The sequence below is a fragment of the Rhinolophus ferrumequinum genome, chromosome X, assembly GCF_004115265.2.
Source record: "Rhinolophus ferrumequinum isolate MPI-CBG mRhiFer1 chromosome X, mRhiFer1_v1.p, whole genome shotgun sequence".
NCBI lineage: Eukaryota > Metazoa > Chordata > Mammalia > Chiroptera > Rhinolophidae > Rhinolophus > Rhinolophus ferrumequinum.
Window position 1 is genome coordinate 70,692,328 of NC_046284.1, and position 17,632 is coordinate 70,709,959.

The window sequence follows — 17,632 nt, forward strand, 5'->3', positions numbered from 1 at the left end:
TATTTTGGTTTTTCTATGTACACACTTATATTTTCTATGAATTGGGTGTTTTTTTTTCTTTTTTCCTTTTCAATCTGAATGACTTTTGATCATTTTTCGTTTCATATATCACTGGCTGGAACCTCCAGTGCACTGTTGAATAACAGTGGTGAGAATGTCCATACGCTATAAGATCACTATGAAAAATCTTTCTGTGTTTATACACTAGCAAGGAATAATTGGATGTTAATATTAAATAAACTGTACCATTTATAATAGCACATTCTTGCCTTTCTTGTTCCTGATCTTGGGATGTGGGGAAGCATTCATTATTATCTTTAAGTATAATGTTAACTGTATGTTTTTCATAGATGTCCCTATGCAGTTTGGAGAAGTTTCTATTCCTAATTTGCTGAGCATTTTCATCATGCATGGATGTTAGATTTTGTCAAATGCTTTTTCTGCATTTATTGAAACAATTCTATATTTTTTTTCTTTATTCTCTTAATATGGTGAATTACATTAATTGTTTTTTTAATGCTGGACTAACCTTTCATTTTCATGAGAAATCTCTCTTGGTCATAATGCATTCTCTTTTTTAAAAAATCTATTTGTGAACTCTGCTCATATATTGGTTGAAGATATTTCCCCCTATGTTCTTGAAGTATATTGGTCTGCATTTTTCTTTTCTTGTAATCTCTTTGTCCCTTTTTTGGTATCAGGTTAGTACTGGAATTATAAATGACTTGGAAAGTGTTCCTGCCTTTTCCATTTTCTGGAAGAGCTTGTGTATAATTGGTATTATTTCTTAATTAAATGTATTTGTTAGAATTCACCAGTCAAGCTACCTGGGCCTGATTTTCTCTGTTGCAATATTTTAAACTATGAATTTCATTATGTTAATAGATACAAGACTATTCATGCTATCTGTTTATTGTTTTTAATTGAGATGTAATTCACATACTATAAACTTCACCCATTTGAAGTGTAGAGTTTAGTATATTTACAAGATTGTATCACCATCACCACTATATAATTCCAGAACATTTTCATCACCCAAAAAGAAACCCAGTACCCATTAGTAGCCACTCTTTATTTCTCCCTCCCTACAGCCCCTAGAAATGACTAATTTACTTTCTATTTTTATGGATTTGCCTATTTGGACACTTCATACAAATGGAATTGTACACTGTGTAGTCTTTTGTGTCTGGCTTCTTTAACTTTGCATAATGTTTTCAAGGTTCATCCATGTAGCATGTTTCAGTATTTCATTCCTTTTATGCCTGAATAACATTCCATTGAACATCTGTTTAGTCTTGAGTGAGCTTTTATTTGTTTCTTTCAAGAAATTGGTTTATTTTATCTAATTTTGGATTTATGGGCATAAAGTTGTTTATAGTATCCTTTATTACCCTTTTCATATCTGCAGGATTTGTAGTGATATCCCTTGTTTCATTTTTTATATCTTTAATATGTGCCTTTTCCCTTTTTTCTTGATTGGTGCTGATTGTGATTTATCAGTTTGACTCATCTTTTCAAGAAGCATCAAATTTGGTTTTATTGATTTTCTTTATTGTTTTCTGTGTTCAATTTAATTCATTTCCAGTCTTTTTATTATTATTATTTCCTTCCTTCTGCTTGCCTTGAGTTCAAGTTGCTATTCTTTTACTACTTTCTTCAGGTAGAACTTTAGGTTATTGATTTAAGATGTTTCTTCTTTTCTCATACAATCACTTAATGCTATCAATTTCTTTCTAAGTACTAATCTAATTTTGAAGGGGGACAAAAACATTCATACCATAGTAATGTTAAATATCTTATTTTTTAAAATAGACTCTTTAAAGCACAATTTAAGATTCATAGCAAAATAGACAGGAAGATACAGAGATTTTTCCATATTTCCCCTACCTGTGTATATGCACAGCCTCTCTCATTATCAAAATCTCACACCAGAATGGGACATTTGTTACAATCTACGGGTTTACATTGAAACATCCTTATCACCAAAGTCCATAGTCTACATTATGGTTCATTCTTGTTCTTGTACACTCTATGGGTTTTGAAAATTATGTAATCGCTTGTATACACCATTATAGTACCACACAGAATAGTTTCACTGCCCTAAATGTCCTCTTCATCTTTTCCTCCCCACTAATTGCTGATAACAATTGCTCTTTTTACTGTCTCCATAGATTTGCTTTTTCTACAATGTCATATAATTGGAATCATATAATATATAACCTTTCATATTGGCCTCTTTCTTAGTAATATTCAAATGAGGGTCTTCCATGTCTTTTCATGGTTTGATAGCTCATTTCTTTTTAGCACCGAATAGTATAACACTGTCTGGATGTACCACAGTTTATGTATCCATTCACCTACTGAAGGACATCTTCGTTGCTTCCAAGTTTTGGCAATTATGAATAAAGCTGCTATAAACATTCATACGGGGATACAAAAGTCAATTTGGGGAATGTAATCAATAATGTTGTAAAGATTTTGTAGGGTATCCGATGGACACTTGTCTCATTAGGGAGATCACCTCAGAGGTGACATAAATGCCTGATCACTGCACTATACACCTGAAGCTGAAGCTGAGCAATAGTGAATGTCAACTACAATTTTCTATATATATATATATATAGTTACAAGAAGCGGATTACAGCATTAGTAATAGAGAAAGTGGAAATGTAATGGCTGTATGCGATGTCAAAGAAGTAGTAGATGGGGTGAGGAGGTTTATCACTGTGTGAGGGATATAAATGATACATGTCTATTACATTGTTTTGTACACCTGAAACTAATAAAAAATGTTACATATACATATAAAGAAATGTGAATAGAAAGGCAGTTACGAACATTTCTAAACTCTGACTAATTTTAATAATTTACTCGTAGCTTCTTTTGGGTTTACTTTGCAGACATTCATAGTACCAGCGTATTTATGAAAAAGCTTTTGCCCAATAGCTCACAAACAGTTTTTTTGCTTGCATTAGATTAAAGCTGTAGCAGGCTGCAGTTTTTCTGGGTCTTGCTGGACTTTGCTGGCCTCTACATGTCTTCTCACTCTGGGTTCCAAGCTGAAACAGTGGCCACTATGTAAGAGATGCTTTTCTCATAGCCAAGGTCAGGAGCAAAAGTGAACCAAACCAGTCGGGCACAATCACATTAACACATCCCATTGGTGAAAGCATGTGACCTGGCCAAAACCAAAGCCAGAGAGGAGGGCACCTAAACCCTTTCTATGGGACTCAGGGGTAATGCAGCTAAAAGAGGGTGGGGGTATATAATCCTAGTATATGGAGGGAGTAAATATTTAGGAGTAGTATTCCAATTAACACCCATAAGCAAATAACTCAGTTTTTCCCCTTTCATTTTAAATACTTATACTTTCTTTTCTTTTGTCTTTTTCCAAGCTAGTACCTCTACAACAACGCTGAGTAGAAATGATGGTAACAGATGTTCTTGTCTTGTCTCTGATTTTACAGAGATTGCTTTTTAAAGTTTTACTGGTGACCAGGTAGTTTAATGCAGGCTTTCTGTAGATTCCTTTCATAAGGGTAAGGAATTTCCCTTCTCTTTCTAGTTTATTAAATTTTTTAAAGCTTAAATAGAAGTTGAATTTTACTGAATGCTTTTTTTGTACTGATTGAGATACTTAAGCTTTTTTTTTCTGCTTTAATCTCTTAATGTTGGTAAATTAGACAAATAGATCATACTAAATTTACCTTCTTCACACTACCCAAATTTGGTCATGGTATGTTTTTTATGCAGTGCTGTACTGGTTTGGTTAAATTTCGCTTATGATTCTTGCAAAAATATTTATAAATGTGATGTAATTATACTTTCACTTGCTGTCTTTGTCTGGTCTTGGTAGCAAGGTGACATTGCTTCACAGAGTGATTTAAGGACTCCCTGGAGCTTCACCTCCTGGGGAGTCTGTGCATTACTGGAATTATCTGTACCCTAAATGTTCAGTAAAATTTGTCTGTAAAGTAAAAAAACAAAGAAAAAACAAACAAACAAAAAAACAACCAAAATGCCCATCGGTAGATGATTGGATTAAGAAACTGTGGTACATTTATACAATGGAGTATTACGCAGCCATAAAGAAGAAAGAAATCTTACCATTTGCAACAACATGGATGGACCTAGAGAACATTATGTTAAGTGAAATAAGTCAGACAGAGAAAGATAAGTACCATATGATCTCACTTATTTGCGGAATCTAAAGAAAAGAATAAGTGAATGAACTAACCAGAAACAGTGTTGGAGACAAAGAGGAAAAACTGAGGTTTGCTAGATGGGTGGGGGGGGGGGGCGGGTGAAGGGATTGAAGGGCAGTCGGTGACCACAGGATGGCCACGGGGTTTGAAAATTAATCTGGGGAACGTAATTTAGCGGTTACCAGAGGGTAAAGGGATTGCGGGTGGGAGATGAGGGTAAGGGGGATCAAATATACGGTGATGGAAGGAGAACTGACTCTGGGTGGTGAACACACAATGTAATTTATAGATGATGTGATATAGAATTGCACACCTGAAATCTATGTAATTTTAATAACAATTGTCACCCCAATAAATTTAAATAAAAAAAAAAACAAAAACAAACAAAAAAAAAATTCATGTACTAGGTATTTTGTGGACATAAGTTTTCAGTTCCTTTGGGTAAATACCAAAGAGTACAATTTCTGGATTGTATGTTATGAATATGATTATTTTTGTCTTCCAAAGTGGCTGTACCATTTTGCATTCGCAGCAGCAATGAATAAAAGTACCTGTTGCTCTATTCTTGTCAGCATTTTGGGTTGTCAGTGTTGAATATCTTTTCATGTGCTTCTTAGCATACCTATGTCCTGTTTGGTGGAGTGTTTGTTCCAGTATTTTTCCTGTCTTTTAATTGGATTTTTTTTTTCTGTTGAGTTTATAGAATTCTTTATATATTCTGGAAATAAGGCCTTGCCTTGACTTATAAATAATTTTCCCAGGTCATGTCTTGTTTTTCGTTCTCTTAATAAGGTCTTTTGCAGAATAAAATCTTTTAATTTGACAAAGTCTAATTTATCAATTTGTTCTTCTATGGATTATGGCTTTGATGTCATATTTAAGAACTCTTCACTTTAGAGTTGTAACCATAAGTCACAAAGATTTTTCTTTTGTTTTCTTCTAAAAGTTTTAGTTTTTTGTTTTACACTATGATCCATATTCAATTGATTTGTTGTTGCTTTTTATTTGGTACATGTTAGTTGATAGTGGGACAAGGGGGTTTCTCTGTTGTTCTGGTTTAGCCTCAGTCTTAGACGGGCCCTGTGTCCTTGGTTTTCCAGAGAAGAATTTTCTCAGTGATATCATCTCTCCTCTACATGGCAGCTGAATTTCACCTTGTATCTTTGGTGGACCTTTGAGGGAAATAGTGTTCTATCCCTTTCCATTAGTAGGAAGCCTCTAATTGTGTAGGTCTAGGATAGCTTTTTGTCCCTCTGCTAAGAAATAGTAGGAGTTTTTTTTTTTTTTTTCTTTTACCCTTCCTCAGAAGAAGTGAGTATTCACATGTTACCTGAGGGCCAACAGTGTGTGCTGCCCCTACCTCCCCCCATCACCCAGTAGCATTTGTACAGAATTTTTGCCTTTGCTGTAATCATGGCTCTCACCCTCTTCCATGCCTGCAATGGAAGGCTTTACTGGCGTTCTGCCCTGCCACCAATCTCTCTCATGATCACCATACGTGTGTCTGTAGAGGACAGCCTGAGAGTAAATGTCAACTTCCCTTGTCTCTGTAGCTCCAAGAAGTTCTCTAATATACTACTACATATATGGCCTTTAGCAATTCATTAAAAATTTTAATTCAATTATCGTTAGTGCTTTATGGCATCCTATGTCTCTTACCCCCGTGTTCTGCTATAGGTGAATCAGTGCTTGCTTTCCTTTTCTCCTTGGAAGGTTTGTCTTTCTTTGGATTTTAGGCTACTCTTGCCCTGTGACCTCACCTATCTGATGCGTTCAAAAAGTGTTATTGTTTTGTTGCTTATTTGCCTTTTTTGTTGTTAGTGTAGAAATGATGCACTTCTATCTTTTCTACATTTTAGGCTGAAATGGAATGCTGGTTGCTGTCATCAAAAAAAATCAATTTGTTTAAAGAATGTTGAAGGAGAGGACATGTATGAGTTTATTTTTGTGTCTTACCTCCTTCTTTGTAGGCCTAGTTATCTATTCCAGTTCTAAGATGTTTGCAACATTAATAATTTATTATTATTTAAAAGGCTGCCAAATCTTCTCTGACTTAGGTTTAGTATTTATGTTTTTCAATGAGTTTTTTTCTCATTTCAATGTCATATGATAAACAAGAAAGTGTTTTTATGGTATGATATTAGATTAAGTTTGAATAGCTATTCATTTAAGTAAGACTTCTTCCTAATTCTTTTCTTCAAATGGTTAAAATTCATAAGACAAGAAATGCCATTGTTGGACCTCTGGTTAATGGTAATTTTACTAAAGATAGAATTACCACATAATCCAGCAATATACATGAAGGAAATGAAACCAGTACCCTAAAGATATATCTGCACTCCCATGTTCGTTGCAGCATTATTCACAATAGCCAAGGTATGGAAACAACCCAAGTGTCCATCAATGGATGAATGGTTAAAGCAAACATGATATTTGGAATATTATTCAGTCATAAAAAGAAGGAAATCCTACCATTTGTAACATGGATGAACCTGGAGAACATTATGCTAAGTGAAATAACCCAGACACAGAAAAAAAAGCCACTGCATGATCTCCCCTGTATGTGTAATCTAAAAAAATTGAATACATAGAAACAGAAAATAAAATGGTAGTTATAGAAGAAAGAGGGTTAAGGAATTGGGAGCTTAAAGGTTGCAATTTTACAGGATGGATAAGTCTAGAGTTCATCTACAGCATGATGACTATAGTTAATAATACTGTATTGAATACTGGAAATTTGCTAAGAGATTTCAGGTCTTCTCATCATGTACAAAAAGTGGTAACTCTAAGGAGATATGTAAATTAGCTTGACTATAGTAATCCGTTCACTATGTATATCAAATCATCATATTGTACATTTTAAGCATGTATAATTTATATTAAAAATATATATTAATTTTGTTTTACTTAAATGTCCACTTAAATACAAGTTCTGACAATTAAGTTCGTGAACTCATCCTAGAAAAAGTACCGTATACCTCATTGCTGAATATCACTACGGTCAACTTTGAAGTACTCCCCTTGGGAAGCTATGCACCAATGCCGGTGCCTAGTCCACCCTTTCAAAGCAATTTTGGAACTCTTTTTCTGGAATGGTCATCAGAGTTGTCATCATATTACCCTTGATGTCCTGAATGTCATCAACATGTCTTCCTTTCAATATTTCCTTTATCTTCAGGTAAAGAAAAACATCACTGGGGACCATATCAGATGAGTAGGGAGGGTGTTCCAATACAGTTATTTGTTTACTGGCTAAAAACTCCCTCACAGGCAGTGCCATGTGAGCTGGTGCATTTCATGATGCAAAAGCCATGAATTGTTGGGGAAATGTTCGGGTCATTGTCGTTTAATTTTTTCACGCAGCCTTTTCGGCACTTCCAAATAGTAAACTAGGTTAACTGTCCAGTTGGTACAAATTCATAATGAATAATCCCTCTGGTATCAAATAAGGTTAGCAACATTGATGCAACAAGTCTGCAACATTGGTGCAACAAATAAGGTTAGCAACATTGGTGCAACAAGTCTGCAACATTGGTGCAACAAATAAGGTTAGCAACATTGGTGCAACAAGTCTGCAAACAATTGTCAGACCTTGTATACTAGATCATACTCAAAAACATAAAAAAAATCAGAGAACTTGGGTAGAAGCTGTGTTGCCTTTAAGAACTTTTCATGGTTATATAGGATGTATTTTCTAGGAATTTGTAAAGGAGTTACAAGATTATTTTGTATAATATTTACTTTGAAAACAGCGTGAAATTAGACTTAGGTTAATTCAATAAATAATTTATGAGCTAAGTGAACTCTGAATCACTAAATGCAGAAAAAAATGGTGAAAATAATTCCCAGTTTTAGGATGGGAAACCAATTTTTGTTTTTTAAAGTTTTGTTTTGTCTAAATATGTCAGGACCCTGACATAGGCCTGTTTAGGATTATGGATGCCTCTGTTGCTTCAAATTAGGTCAAATATGTACCCCTTTCATCTGATAGGGGGTCCAAATGTTACTACAGAAATTACAATAATTCTCCACCCCCTAGTTCCCAGGGAAACAAATTTACATAAATGTGTGGGCTCTTTTAACATTCAGAATTCTATCAAGGAGCAGGGCTCTAAATAGAAGGAAAAAAGAAAAAAAAGCTTACTTAAGTATGGCCTGGCTTAGACTCAAAGCAACTTCTCTTCCAAGGAACTATCCAGGATACTACACTACATCTACCTAAAGTGGTCCCGATCCACTGGACAAGAACCTTCTGCCAATATCAGTGTCTACCTATCTTCCTAATTCCAACCTGCTTATCTCTGACTTGTTGACTACAGCTAACCTAAAAGCTGGTCATCTGCTCTTATCTGTGCCCAGTCTGAATGTGTGTATATATATATATATATATATATATATATATATATATATATATATATATGTATATGGAGAGAGAGAAAGAGAGAGAGAGGATCAAAAAATACGGTAAATGCTTAAATTTAAAAAATTTATTACAGTAAAAGACACATTGCCATTAATCCCCCTCAAAACACTCCACTTCGAACACACTTATTCCATTGTTCTTGCCACTTTCTGGAGAAGTCTGGAAGTCCTCTTTCATGAATGTCTTTATTTCATCCTCCATCATGACAACGCGCCATGTCACACACCGCTTCTGATATGGCAATTTCTGTCATATAAAAGCATGGTGTGTCCTCATCCACCTTATTCACCAGATCTGGCACCCTGTGACTTCTGGCTCTTCCCCAAAGTCAAAATGACTATGAAAGGTTAACGTTTTGAATCAATTCAGGAGGACAGTGCAACTAAAGACACTCACAAAAGAGGACTTCCAGAACTGCTTCAGAAAGTGGCAAGAACGATAGGATTTAAGTGTATTAGAAGCAAGGGGGAGTATTTTGAGGGGTATTAATGGCAATGTGTCTTTTACTGTACTCAATTTTTTTATTTAAATATTCACCATATTTTGTGATCACACCTCCTATATTATATATCCTTTTCTTCTGTAGCCACCTCCTGATTTTTCCATTTTCCCAGTTGAATTCCTAAAACAGGGCATGAGGGGGGAAAAGGACACTTTTACTACATTCTACTATATATACTAATAAGTAGTTATTAGCATGCCAACTATTTTTATTTATTTTTATTTTATCTTATTTTTTTCTGTTTTTATATAATGAGGTCTTAAAGTGCCTCAATAGAGTTTGTACCTTGTATAAGATTTCCTTTGTGTATTCTTTTCCAGTTTAAATTTGCATTTACTTTCCAAGTCCCTATTCATTTTTTTTTAAATTTATTGGGGTGACAATTGTTAGTAAAATTACATAGATTTCAGGTGTGCAATTCTATATCACATCATCTATAAATTACATTGTGTGTTCACCACCCAGAGTCAGTTCTCCTTCCATCACCGTATATTTGATCCCCCTTACCCTCATCTCCCACTATTCATTTTTTATATGAGTTCAAAATATATGAAATTTGAATGAATCATCTAGGCTTTTTGAACAAAGTTACTCTCTAAAATATCTGCCTCTTACTTATGTAGTTAATTATAACTTAAAGCAGTAGTTCTCAAAGTGTGTTCCCCAGACTAGCAGTATCAGAATCACCTGAGAACTTGGTAGAAATGCAAACACTCAGCCTCCAACCCAGATTTACTGAATCAGAAGCACTGAAGCTCAGCAATCTGTGTTTTGACAAAGCCATGCAGATGATTCTGATGCACACTTACCAATGACTTAGAGTACAATGTTAATAAGACCATAACTATAAGACTGAAATTATCTGATTCAGAAATCCTATTTAAGAACCTTAAATACCAGGGGAATCTAGTGAGCAGGTGTGGATGGGTCCAGGGAAATCCTTTATCTTTACTTCAGTCATGGGAGATCTAATCACATGTTTTATTGTAGGTGACAACAGTTTTGCAAATTATATGCAAAAGACCGTCTGAAACTAGGTGAATTAGTAGATGTACAAATTTATATTTATTATTGCTTTATAGGTTTATGAATATGTTTGAAGTTTGAATAGGGTAACATAGTTACTCCCATATCCTTAATCAGAGACTGGTACAACTTTATCTCAGAAAGAACTCTCCTCAACAAAGCTCCAAGATTTGCAAGGGACCCAAACAGAAAATTGTGAGTTAGAGAAGAGACATTGAAAAACCAGTCAAAGTGATTGACTCAACCTTGGTGAACAATACTGTGAAGGGTATGGGCAGCCAAATTAACTTCACATCTTGCATTATGGCTTTGGTTTATAAAAGTGTATCTGTTTTTGGAATTCATTTCTTGTTTTTATTTTAAATATTTTATTTATTTATTTATTTATTTATTTATTTATTTATTTATTTATTGTTCTACCTTTTGAAATTGATTTTTAGAGGGCCCAAAGTTACTTAGTATATTTAGAGAATGAAAGTTGTCTGACACTCCTAAAGAATTATTTGATGATTAAAAGTATTTGTTAAAACTTAAACACTTAAAAGTTCTCTGATTCTGTACATGAATCCCATTTTTATATTTTAAATCAGAATATCACCAAAAGAAAATATTTGAATATTTTTCTAATACTAATTTTATGCTCTGTGTTGGCTCACCATTTTCCAGCTATTTGGATTATAAATTTTGGGAAAATAGGCAGAGAATACTGAGAGACTATGCGACTCTTTCTATAATTGTGCCCCAAATATGCATTACTATGTCACAGAATAGAAATTAGAACCACAGTGTAGGATCTGTGGGTGGTCTGTGATCTGCTGATCAAAAGCCTTTGGTTCATATTTCACACCCCCTTAGTGGGACAAGATGAGTTGGTTTTTATCTTCATATGGGTCAGTTAACTTTTTTCAATTAAATTACATGATCACCCACTTTTACCCCTGACCATGGTCATCTATTGTGTGCCATTTGTCACAGGGTAAAGAAGTCAGTGTGGACGTTTAAGTGTACTCTCGCCCTAGTCCTGGAAATATTCAGAACAATGTTATAATGGTGGTGGAGCCCATCTTATCATCTTTTATGATGAGCAATATATTATTTAGAAACTAGATATAGTACATCCCAGTTCCAGAACCACCAAAATGTTGCCAAATATTGTGTAAATTTTTAATGCAATGCTACAATAACTGGAAATCCAGAGATACATATGAATAGGTATATATAATATTTTAGGCTAAAAATTTCCTGAAGACTGAAAAGAAAGCAACAATCTTTGCAGAAGACTGAGAAGCTCAAGTGTTTCTTAATACCTGCCTTTGTGCTTAAATGAAGTCACCATGTTTTTCACCAATAACCCAAAGGTCTTATGGGCTAGTAGAAATGAGGTGTAATAGGCCATGGTTACTACTAACTTAAAATCAAATGTGTCTTTGACATAGGAAGTCAACATAGAACAAATAAGCATTAAACTCTGCAGTTAAGTACTGTCATACGTTTTTATATCATCCTGCAGCTTTAACTCAGTGTCTGGCTAGAGTAGAGAAGAGTGGTTTGTCCATCCAGCATATTTATTGAGCACCAGCCACATGCTATGAATGCAGAGCTTAATAGGTTAATTCACTAACATCAAAAAGCTCAGTTTTCTGGTAAAGAAAAGATGCTATGAAGTACAAAGGAATGAGTGCCTAATTTTCCCCAGGGATGAGTAGAAGGAGTGTGGGGGGTGGGGGAAAGGGAGGCCGGCAAGATCAGAGAGGCTTCACAGAGCACCAGAGTGGGATAGATGATTTGCCATCAGGCAGACCTAGTTTTAATTCTAGATTTTTCCATTTAATATCTGTGAGGTCTTGAAAAAAATCACTGAACCTTTTCAAAGCTCAGGTTCCTCGTCTGTAAAATACAGATAATATAATTTTTTACAAATTATTATGAGGGCTAAATGAATTTACGAAGAACATATGCCTGCAGCATAGTGGGTTCTCAGCAAATAGTAGTTGTTAGTATTGATAGCTATTAAGAATAAGTTTTCTAGGGAGACTGGGATAGGGACAAGACAATAGCATATGGATAGATTTGACTGGACTATGAGGTGGTAAATGAAAGCTGGAAAGTTAGTCAGAGGCCAGATGGTGAAAACATTTGCATTCAGAGCCAAGGAGTTTGGATACTTTACTGAAGATGATGTAGAATCATTGAAGAATTTTGATCACTAGGCTGCCAGTAAGGAGGATGCACTGGAGAGAGAGGGTATAAATTTAGAGTCAGAACGACCAGTTAAGAGGGATCATTAGTATCATCAGTTCAAGGAAATGTATGAAGTGAACTGAGGCAATGGTAGTGGGGATGGAGCAGACATTTAAAAATATTTGAGATAAAAGTAAAAGAACTTGTTAACTGATTGAATGATTTGAGAAATAAGGAGCCTATTAGAATCATTGAGTTGAGGAAGGGATTTTGATGATCATTTTTTTAAATGAGAGAGGTGTGCATGTTTATATGGTAAGGGGAATATTAAATGAACGAACATATGTGAAAGTTAAATTTTATATAGAAGCAAAAAAATACATGCACAGTGAGTAAGCTTCTTAATATAGGTAATATGGTGTATTTATCAAATGCACAAAAATAGCAAGGAACAAATTCATTCATTCAGAAAATATTTATTGAGCTCCATTTTGTTCTGGGCATTATGCTAGTGCTGGGAGGAATGAGTTTAAAAAATATATCATATACTACATGCTAATTTGTGTTATGAAGAAAAAGCAGGATAAGACTAGAGATTTATATAAATGGTGTTTTAGAAGGGACAGTTATAGAAGGACTCTGAAGTGACATTTGAGCAGTAAACTAGGTGGATGGTGGAGGTCATTAATTGCCCTGGAGCAGACTGAGGATCAGGTTGGTTGGGGTCAAATCAAGAATTCAGTTTTGAATAGGTTAAATTTGAAATACCTAATAGATTTCCAAGTAGAATAGTCAGTTACATGTATAAAAGTATTGATTTCAAGGAGTTTGTGGATGGAGAGAAAATGTGAGAGTTCTTAGCATACAGATGGGATTTAAAGCAGTGGAATTGGGTGGGATAAGGGAATCTCCCATAAAAGATGTCGGGGGAGATAGAGGTGGAGGACTTAGCCCAGAAGTTACAACTTTTAGAGATTGAGAAGATGAGGAATGATCCAGCAAAGGACACTGAGAAGAAATGGCCAATGATGTAGTAGGAAAATGAAGAAGAGTGGGTCATGAACTGCATCAAATGCTAATGTGTGGTCAAGCAAGTTGAAGTCAGTAACAGCATGCTTTTTGCTGATGGGAAAGGTCCAGTAGAGGGAAACAAATAGGTGGATGCTGTGAGAGGGGCTGGAATTGCAGAACAAAGCCTTTGAGTAGGCAAGAAGGGATATGATCCAATGTTCAAAAAGGTTGGCCTTAGTTGAGAACACTGTCCGTTCAGCCAAACAAGTTTATGTGCGTGTGCACACACACACATTTTTCACTGTTTATAGCTTCATGTACCCACTACTTTCAAAGGTTCTACTTTTACAGAATCATAAAGATCACTTTCTCCCCGGGATTTTAAGCCGAGTAGGTGGGAGGGCACGATTAGTGATCCTTGTTTACAATCCAGTGCCAACCTCTGTGATCCACTGAGCACAACACAACTGCCCTTAGTAGGGGGGAGGTGGGAGAAGGTGCTGTATGTTTTATGTCCACCATTAGAAATGTCTCCAAGTACTGAGCTGGCTTAGTCACAGTTAACAATTGTTCTTTTAAGTCTCTTTGAAGTTCAAAAGTGGAATAACTTTTTTTACTTTTGGTTCTGAAGTGTTTTGATGGGAAGGATCTTGATAATCTCCTGTGTATGAGACTGTATGTGATCTCAGTTATATCGGTAGCACCTAGTACAGTGTGTGGCTTCCAGTAGCTGAGTAGGAAAGGTTTGATTTGAAGAAGAAAGAAAAATGGTAATTACGGTCACTACAGGCCTAATATCCTCAGAGCGGGGTGGTATTAGGTTAGCTTTTGTACATTCTGCCTTCATTGCCACAAGTAGAGTCCAATAAGTGGTGTGTGTGTGTGTGTGTGTGTGTGTGTGTGTGTGTGTGTGTACACCAGAAACACTGTGTTATCAATAGTATGAAGGTGTGGACCCTGAGAAAGAAAATACCTACCAAGAAGGATTCCTTGTGGCCAGCTAGGATCAAACTTAAAAGCAGAGCCTAGCAGCCTTTTCTAATCAGAGGCCTCTAACCCAAACAGTGTTTCAGGGAGAAGCCTGTAGTAAGCTGCCTGCCTTCCACACTGAACTGCCTGCCAGCACTGTGTTCCTGTCATCTGAGTCAGCCCTTATATAAAGGAGTTCCTTGAGTAGTATTTAAACCAATAGGACTGAGGCTTTCCCCATCCAATTGGAGCTCCTCAGCTATATCAGCATCTTCACTGACCAATCAGAGAAGGTCCATTCTAACCAATCAGGACAGTGCTTTTTGGGCCAACTATGAAGATTTGGAGTCCTCATTTGCATGACAGGCCAATCAGGGACCAGGGGAGGGGACTTTCGGCTATATAAGTCAGCTCCCTTCCAGTATGGAGAGTGCATCTTCCCTTGTCACCTAAAAGTGTGTTTCTCCCACTAGCGCTGAAACATGGAGAATGAACCACCAAAGATGTGTCATGCGTCACAGGACCAGAATAGAAAAGAGCAGGCAGAGTGAAGTAGAGCTGTCTAACCAGAGAGGGGCCTGGCCACAGGGCCACCTCACACACGTGTTTCATAATTGAGTTGTAACACTATTGAGCTGTTCCATAGCCATGCTGTGGTGTTAGATCCCAATTGAGCTGTTTTGCACTGAATAAAGTTTCCTTCTTACCCGCACCCCAAATTGGGGATTCCTGTTGGTGGTGAGTTGGCTCCAACTACTATTGATTGACAAAGGCAACCAGTGGAAACACCACCGGACAGGCAGAAGGGGAGTTAGGGCCCAGAGATACTAATTTATTTCAAATGCATTTTCTCCTGCCTTATGCTTCTTGGAAGCTAATGTATAATGGACTAAAATCCCCACTCTAGTGTTTGTCTCCAAGTATTAAAATGGGTGTGGTTCGGTGTATAGGACACCCCTTTTGTGAGCCCTGCAAGCAGATATTCCTGGAGAACCCCTGATACTGACTCCTCCAAAGCTAAGTAGGGCCCCCAAGTTCCCCGCATCTTTTTGGGGAATCGTCCCGTAGGCAGGGCAAGGCTGCTTCGTAGACTTGAGAGGGCCTGCTGAGCATGTGTGAACAGCGCCGCGCATGCTCCGTGGAGTGGGCAGGTTTACCCAGGCGCTAGCAGTGGCTTTTACTACTCCTCTCCCGCCTACCCCGCCCAGCACACCCCCTCCCTTCACCCCCCCCAACCACGCGGTCCTCCGCATCCACCCCCGCCCCTCTTTCCCACCCTCCCTTCACCCCAGGCTGGGGAATCTCCATTGACGTTCGGGTGACGCCGTTGTGCCGCCGCTGTGGGGGGCTCCAGGCGCCGCACAGGTAACGCTGCCGCTGCCGCCATATTGACAGAGCTGGGAGCGGGGAGGGGGCCTGGGGAAGAAGGGTGCCCGGGTGGGTGGGGGGGTAATCACCGCCAAGCGCCAGTCGCGGCGGCGGCAGTGGTGAGCGGAGCCGAGCGGCAGCTCTCGGAGAGGCAGCACAGAGTTTTCTTCTCTATGGGGAGCAGCAGCCTGTGGTGGAAGCGACCCCCGCTCCCGGCCTCTGAGGGACCCTGCGGCGACGGAAGTGGTCGCTGAAGGCGGGGCTGGGGGGGTCTCGGCGGCCGCAGGCAGGCTTAAAAGACGGGATGTGCGGCTGTGCTGGCGGTTCGCAGCTCCAGTTCGAGTGCTCCTGAAGGGGCGATGTTACCGATCGCTCCTCAGGACGAGCCTTGGGACCAAGAAATGGAGGTGTTCGGCGACGGCGCTAGCAGCGGTGAGGTTAGTGTGGTGAACAAGAGGGGCTGGAGCCATCCACCTCCTTCCCTCTGGACCCTGGCCAGGGCTCGAGAAAGAAGGGGCGTGGTGCTGGGGAGCGGGGTGCCCAAGCAATCCCCCTGGAGGCTGCGGGGCAGCGGAGCAAGCGCTGCCCCAACTGCGCTTTCTTCGCTCAGAGCGGGCGGGGACCAGAGAGCGGGCTTGTACATGGGGAATAGTGCCGGCCTCGTGGGCTACGCCGGAGTAGTGACTAAGTTTCTTCACTTTGCGACCTGGAAAGGGATTGGGAGACGCGCCGGGTGCTGCGACTGGCTCCGCGCGTCCCTCTCTCTCCGCTGCGCTGGGTTTGCTCGGGAACAGCTGATAACTCCAGCTCGCTGGTGAATCTTGGGTGCTTTAGGAACCCAGCGCCACAAAAACCCAACAAGGTGATCGACTAACTCTGGGGACATTTGCGCGTAGGGATGAGTGCTCCTTAGTTACTTAGCGTTCTCGTTTCTCTGTGGCTTGTGGTTTTTTTTATAACAACCCAAACGGAAATTAACTGGAGGCCAATCTACGTTTAGGTGATGTTCTGCTGCCTCTTCTGCGGTCCCCTCAGTTCTACCTTCCTCTTTCCCCAACATCTTCTTTCTGCCTTACGAAACTGTTCCCCCTACCCCTTTGGTCCGTAAAAGACGCAAAGTAAACCCCAGCCCTTACAAGACATATCTTTGGTAAGACTGCGAGGTTCAAACAAAATATTTTGGTTCGCCTCTCTTCCCGCTCTTCTGAAACTGTTCTGATTGGGCTTCGGTGAGAAGTTAGATGTGCACAGGTACTCAGCTTTTCTTGCTGTTGCTTTGTTGTTGTTACCAGTAAATGCGGGCAGCATTTAAACACAATATCAGGTCTTTGGGGATTGGAAGTCGGAACCCTTTTTGATACCTTAATGGATTGACAACAGTCTAGTACTCCAGTAGAGACCACCATAGACCTCCTAAAAATACTTGAATGCCAAATTGATTCACAGTAGGATATTTTGAGGTAGGACTCAGACTCCTCAACATCTCAAGGTGCAAACTTGTCTTTAAGTGTTTGCTCCATCCTTTAAAATACACTTTCGACTGTTGTCTGTTTAATTCGTTCCTTTTTCCCTTTCAAATTTCCAACTGAGCTGGGGCTAAAATTACGTGCCAGGATAACATTTAACAAGAAATGTAGTGGAAATAAATTCAGAAGTCTAAAGTTGAGCCCTTTCTACTTACAGGAAATAGTTTACTACAAAGTTAAGCAATTCCAAAATACATTTTAATATTCTACATCTCTTAAGAACAGGACGAATGAAGAGTGGTTCATTTCTTCTTGGAATGTGGGAATGTTTTATACTTGCAGGAATTCTCTAGCAAGACTGTTTGAGAGGAGAGGAATTTTGTTTTATTTGTGTATGTAGTCTATTGACATAGCCCCAGGCGTTTGGTTTATAAAGACAGTTAAATGCTTGGATGTTAGGATGGGATGAAAGGTGGGGAGC

The 17,632-nt window shown here is 38.3% G+C and overlaps 1 protein-coding gene across 2 annotated transcripts in view; it reads left to right on the forward strand.

The window, feature by feature from the left end:
• Positions 1-15,571: 15,571 nt before the first annotated feature.
• Positions 15,572-17,632, forward strand: part of RPS6KA6 (ribosomal protein S6 kinase A6) — a 97,049-nt gene continuing 94,988 nt past the window's right edge. The window contains exons 1-2 of one of the 2 annotated variants that reach the window (XM_033105704.1): positions 15,574-15,682; positions 15,870-16,122. In XM_033105704.1, coding sequence (XP_032961595.1) covers positions 16,045-16,122 — 78 coding nt within the window. In that variant the 5' untranslated portion in view covers positions 15,574-15,682; positions 15,870-16,044. Of the gene's footprint in view, positions 15,683-15,869; positions 16,123-17,632 lie in introns of both variants that reach the window. The other variant, XM_033105762.1, reaches the window with a different exon arrangement.